The sequence below is a fragment of the Terrapene carolina genome, unplaced genomic scaffold (assembly GCF_002925995.2).
Source record: "Terrapene carolina triunguis isolate 2854851 unplaced genomic scaffold, T_m_triunguis-2.0 Scaffold695, whole genome shotgun sequence".
In the NCBI taxonomy this organism is placed as follows: Eukaryota; Metazoa; Chordata; order Testudines; family Emydidae; genus Terrapene; species Terrapene triunguis.
In genome coordinates, this window is record NW_020665046.1 from 1,303,069 (window position 1) to 1,309,278 (window position 6,210).

The 6,210-nt window shown below is 54.3% G+C and overlaps 1 protein-coding gene across 1 annotated transcript in view; it reads left to right on the forward strand.

The window, feature by feature from the left end:
• Positions 1 to 6,210, forward strand: part of NLRC3 (NLR family CARD domain containing 3) — a 43,438-nt gene that overhangs the window by 23,843 nt on the left and 13,385 nt on the right. The window contains exons 8-9 of the mRNA XM_026659815.2: positions 2,242 to 2,325; positions 3,776 to 3,859. Of these exons, the coding sequence (XP_026515600.1) occupies positions 2,242 to 2,325; positions 3,776 to 3,859 (168 nt within the window). The remainder of the gene's footprint in view (positions 1 to 2,241; positions 2,326 to 3,775; positions 3,860 to 6,210) is intronic.

The window sequence follows — 6,210 nt, forward strand, 5'->3', positions numbered from 1 at the left end:
ACAATATTCATTCCGCACGTGGATGGGAAAAATTAGAGGGAACACTGAAGAGGACACAGGGATTTATAGACCAGACAACCTGAAATCAATACCTGGAAAGATACTGGAGCAAATTATTAAAGAAGAAAAAATTATATCAAACCAACCTAATTTCCTTCAGTAGGGTTACTCATGGACTAGTAGATGCGGGGAAGCAGTAGATATGATATACCCTGATTTTTAGTAAGGCTTTTGATACAGTCCCTCATGATATTCTCATAACAAACTAGGGAAATGTGGTCTAGATGAATTTACTATAAGGTGGGTGCACAACTGGTTGAAAAACCGTACTCAGAGAGTAATTATCTGTGGTTCGCTGTGAAACTGGGAGGGTGTATCTAGTGGGGTCCTGCAGGGGTCAGTCTTGTGTCTGGTACTATTCAATATTTAAATGAATGACTTGGATAATGGAGTGGAGAGGATGCTTATAAAATTTGCAGATGACACCAAGCTGGGAGGGGTTGCAAGCACTTTGGAGGCCAGGATTAGAATTCAAAATGACCTAGACAAATCAGAGAATTGGTTTGAAATCTACAAAATGAAATTTAATAAAGACAAGTGCAAAGTTCTACACTTTGGAAGCAAAAATCAACTGCAGAACTACAAAATGGGGAATAAGTGACTTGGCGGGAGTACTGCTGAAAAGGATCTCGGGGTTATAGTGGATTACCAATAGAATGAGTGAACAATGTGATGCAGTTGCAGAAGGCAAATATTATTCTAGGTGCATTACCAAGAATGTCTTGTATAAGACACAGGAGGTAATTATCCCACTCTGCTCAGCACTGGTGAGGCCTCAGCTGGATACCGTGTCCAGTGCTGGGTGCCTCACTTTAGGAAAGATGTGGACAAATTGGAGAGAGTCCGGAGGAGAGCAACAAAAATGCCACAAGGTTTAGAAACCCTGTTTAGTCTTGAGAAAAGAAAACTATGGGGGGTTCTGATAACAGTCTTCAAATATGTTGAGGTCTGTTATAAAGAGGCCAATGATCAATTGTTCTCCAGGTCCACTGAAGGTAGGACAAGATGTAATGGGCTTAATTGGCAGCAAGGGAGATTTAGGTTAGATAGTAGGGAAAACTTTCTAGCCATAAGGATAGTTAAGCTCTGGAACAGGCTTCCAAGGGAGGTTGGGGAATCCCATCACAGGAGGTTTCTGAGACCAGGTTGGACAAACACCTGTCAGGAAGGTCTAGGTTTACCTGGTCCTGCATCTGCACAAGGGGCTGGACTTGATGACCTCTCGAGGTCCCCTCCAGCCCTACATTTCTCTGATTCTCTTAAAAGGGCTGATCTCCAGGGGATGGGCAGAAGGGTGTTGTCTTTGGAGCGCTTTCAGCTTTGGAATTAACTTCCTCCGACACTCTGCCAAGGTGCAAGTGTGGAAACAATTAGGAAGCGGTGCAAGATGCGTTTATTTGCTCTGTCTTTTTCTTATGTGGGCCTGCAGCCAGATAGCATTTGCCCTGCTAGTGGGTGAGGGTGCAGAAGGAACAGCTGCTGATTTATGCCAGCGGTTGGCATCAATTCACTTTAATCTCTCAGCCACGCCCAGGTAACACAGCAACGGGCACAATATAAATCAGAAGAGCGCCCAAGTTCCCTTGAATAGGTGGGTGAGGGCTCACAGAGCAAACATTCCACACACCCCACCGGTACGGGATGGGATCGCCCCATGTCACATGGTACTACTGCCCTGGCGGCTGACAGGGACACAGTGTCACTGAATGGGCAATTGATCTTTGAGCTTGAGCAGACACAGCCGTTCTCTGTGGGTGGGCGAGGTCTCCATTGCTCTGGCTTGCATTGTAAATGTAGTTGGGTGCCTGTGGCTTTTCCTTTTCCAGGTCAGTTTTCTACTGTCATTTTGTCCTATGTTGGGATGGGGTGATCAGATGCAGAATCCAGATGGAGGTGTTCATATTGCTGCTAAAGTGCTGGGCCTTGTTGCCAGCTTAGCTCCTACTTTCTTGGGTTGTAGCTGGCCTGCTGGGAACTCGGCCTTGACACGTCACTGCAGAACACTTGCTTTTCCTGCTGTGAGACTTGGCAGCCGTGAGGAAACCAAGCCACTCCCTCACTAGGGGGCCACGGGTGGGGGCACCTGCTGGCTTTTCTCAGGCTGATTGGGATCCCCTGCCTCTGGGCTCTGACTGCAATTTCACAGCTGCTAATGACTGATCTTCCTTTTCTTTGTCGCAGCCTCTCCAGTAACTGTGTGGGGGACACTGGCTCTGTAGCCTTGGCCGAAGCTCTGAGAGTGAATCACAGTCTCACAACCCTGGAGTAAGTCCCTTGCCATTCGAGTGCCCAGAGCACCCCATACGCATTGTTCTTCGCTGCCAAGGGGCGCTTGTTAATGCTCCACCGCTCAGCTCTCCCAAGGGCAGCGTCATGTGATCCAGAGTGATCTGGGGTTGCCTCCTACCCTATCCTTGTCTGTTTCCCCAACTCATGTCCATGGAAAGCAGTAGGGGCCTTTGTGGGGAAGGGGCCGGTAGGTTTCTTTGGGGAAATTTCCCTTTGACGAACTGCAGGGCTGAGGGGAATGGCCAGGGGCGTGATGGCCTCATGGCTACTGCACAGCAGCATTTTCTGCAGGGGATCAGTTCCAGGGGGTCTCCCTGGAAGTCTTGGTAGCTTCAGAGGAGGATAGTAGCAGGAAGAGTCAGCAAACAAGACAGGAGGACTGGGGGTGGCATAAGGAGCCTCGGCATCCCCCGTTGCAACCAGCCCTCATCTGTTGTGCTCAGAGTTATTTCCCTGCTAGAGGTTTGGTGGCCTGTAGGAAATGAGTTGCTGTCCACTGGCTGCTTCCTTGTGGGCTCCATCACAAAACTTCTCCACCCTGGTTAGGAGTCTCAGCGGAGGGGCCGCAGACTGACTCGCCTTAGAAACCAAGCAGCCCTCTGCCCTGACGGACACGTTCCTTCCTGCTCAGGAGTGGGGCAGGGTAACTTGGCACCAAGGGCAGGGCGCCTGCTGCTCTTGCCTGTACTGTCCCTGTCCCGGGGGCAAATGGAAGACTTTTGTCTTCTCAGTCTGGCACCTTTCACTGGGAGCACGTGCCCCTTCTGTGCCAAGAGGGGGACCTCAGCGCACACCTCTCTCCAGTGCAGCAGGGTGCACCCCTTCTCCCAGCTCCCCCAGGACTGTCTGCTGGGGCTCTGGCCGAACTTTCCCCACCTCTTTTCCTTTACACACTCCCCATGTATGGCCTCACGCAGTCCAGGGGCCTCCTAGCCAGCTGCCTCTTGAGGGGGGTCTGTCAATCCTAGAAGAGGAAACTCGACAGGCATGTGCCCTGCACCTACGGTGCCTATTTTTTGGCCTCTACCTACCTCCTTTCTCCAAGCAGAGCTCCTCTGGGTGGCATCCACTGGCTCTTGGGACTCCTTTGGGGAGCCAGGGGCATTGTCTGGGGCTCTCTGCTTGGTGTCCCCAGCCGCCCCATTCTGAACCTGTGACCCTCACTCCTCCTCCTGCTTTATCATTTGGTGTCCCCACTGCTTAGCTGATTGCTGGCTCTGTGGCCCCTCCTCCATTGGTGTGGAGTGGGGCTTTTGGTCTTGCCGGGCTCTGCCGACCTGTCAAGGATTTCCAACAGGCCGGCACATTTTGCCATGATGAATTCACTCTTAACCACACAAGGTGAACGTATCCAGTGCTGGACTGGTACGAACACCCACCGTGTCGTTCCTGTGGTGACTCTCTGCTGTATCTCTTTGTGTTTTAGCCTCCAGAGCAATTCGATCAGTAACACGGGGGTCACGGCACTGATAGGAGCGCTGCGCTCCAACCGGGGCCTCATCAGCCTCAAGTAAGTCTTGGTCTCAGCTCTTCCCAACGCTGCCCCGCTCAGATTGCGAACACGTACACTGGCTGGCCGGGCATCTGGCCAGAGCTGCCACGTGTTGTCACCACAAGAATTGTGTCATTCGGCGCAGCACCTCCCAGGTCTCTCTGGCAGTAACAGGGCCAGCTCTAGGCACCAGTGTTCCAAGCATGTGCTTGGGGCGGCAATTTTCAAGGGGCTGCATTCCAGCTTTTTTTTTTTTTTTTTTTTGCTTGGGGCGGCAAAAAACCTGGAGCTGGCCCTGGGCAGTAATCTTGTTTTTTGCACTAGCTACAGCCTGAGTTCCTTGCTACTGAAGCAGGGCCCCCCACCCTGCAGCTCCTGGGCGAATGGGACAAGTATGGCGGAGAGGGGGGAGAGGCCCAGGGGGGCAACAGGTTTGCACCCAGCTCATTGGTCTGGATCTTAATTTGGTGGGTGTCGCCTCTTCATACAGCTGAGCTTCTCTTCTAACTCCTTGTGAAATGTATCAGCTCAGCTGTGCTTTTCCTAATCCTGCTGCTAGCAGTGAAACATTGCAAGCCAAAGAAGGTAAATGTGTGTGTGTGTGTGTGGGAGTCACCTTGGCCTAGGGTTACCATATTTCAGGTTCTCAAAAAGAGGACACTGCTGGGTGGGGGAGTGCTGGAGGGGATATTTGGGGGGTGCCGGTGTGTGTGTGTGTACTGGGACAGGAGTGGGTATTTGGGGGGTGCTGGAGGGGTGTATGCGTATTGGGATAGGAGAGGGCATTTAGGGGGTGCTGAAGAGGGAGTATTTGGGGGTGCTGGAGCGGTGTATGTGTATTGGGACAGGAGAGGACATTTAGGGGGTGCTGGAGGGAGTATTTGGAGGGTTCTGGAGGGGTGTGTGTGTGTGTGTGTGTGTGTACTGGGACAGGAGGATGCTGGAGGGGTGTATGCGTATTGAGACAGGAGGGGGCATTTGGGGGGTGCTGGAGGGGTGTATGCGTATTGGGACAGGAGAGGGCATTTAGGGGGTGCTGGAGGGAGTTTTTGGGGGTGCTGGAGCGGTGTATGTGTATTGGGACAGGAGAGGACATTTAGGGGGTGCTGGAGGGAGTATTTGGAGGGTTCTGGAGGGGTGTGTGTGTGTGTGTACTGGGACAGGAGGATGCTGGAGGGGTGTATGCGTATTGAGACAGGAGGGGGGCATTTGGGGGGTGCTGGAGGGGTGTATGCGTATTGGGACAGGAGAGGGCATTTAGGGGGTGCTGGAGGGAGTATTTGGAGGGTTCTGGAGGGGTGTGTGTGTGTGTGTACTGGGACAGGAGGATGCTGGAGGGGTGTATGCGTATTGAGACAGGAGGGGGCATTTGGGGGGTGCTGGAGGGGTGTATGCGTATTGGGACAGGAGAGGGCATTTAGGGGGTGCTGGAGAGGGAGTATTGGGGGAGTGTTGTAGGGGGTACCTGTGGCCTCACTCTTGAGGGGGGCAGTGTCGCTCCCTGTCATGGTGGCAGGGCAGCTGGTGCAGACCCGGGACACAGCGCCAGCCCGTCCCTCAGTGCCTCCCTGCGGGGCTTTCCCCCACCCCAGGGCTGGGAGCTGGGGCCTGGGTGGGTGGGATCTGGCAGCTCCCGCTACAGGGAAGGGACCAATCAACTGCAGTTGCAAGGACCAATCGGATGTGGAGCCAGCTCTTTCTGAGCTGCAACGTCTGCTTGAAAACTCCCGGATGTTGCCTCTGATTTGAAAAATCCACCTGGACAGGGGGTGGAGGATCAAAAGAGAGGGAAACCCAGACGTATGGTAACCCTCCCTTGGCCAATACACTTAACATTTTCCAAAACACCCACGTGCAACCATAGGCGTGCGCACGGGGTGTGCCGGGTGTGCAAATGGGGTGGGCAAATGGCCCCCCTCTCCAGGCGCGGCAAGCCGCGGGGTCTGCGCTCCCTGGCCGGAGCGCCCAGCCGAGCGCAGCAAGCTGCCGGCCCCTCCCCCGCCTTTCTCCCTCCCCATGAGTCCTGCCCCGTGTGCAGCGCTCTGGGGGCCGGGGCTGCACGCTCCTGTGGGGCAGCGTTTGGCTCTGCGGGGAGGCAGACACCTCCCCCCTCTCCTGGAGCCATGCTGCCCCATGTGCAGCGCTCTGGGGGCCGGGGCTGGGCGTTCCCGCGGGGCAGCGTTTGGCTCTGCGGGGAGGCTAGGAGCCTCATCTCATGCCATTGTAAGGAGTCCGGGGCCAGGGGGGTTGGATAAGGGGTGGGGGGAGTCAGGGGACAGGGAGCAGGGTGGGTTGGATGGGGGTGGGATCCCGGGCGGGGGTGTTAGGGGCAGGGGGTCTCTGGAGGGGGCAATCAGGGAGCAGGGGGG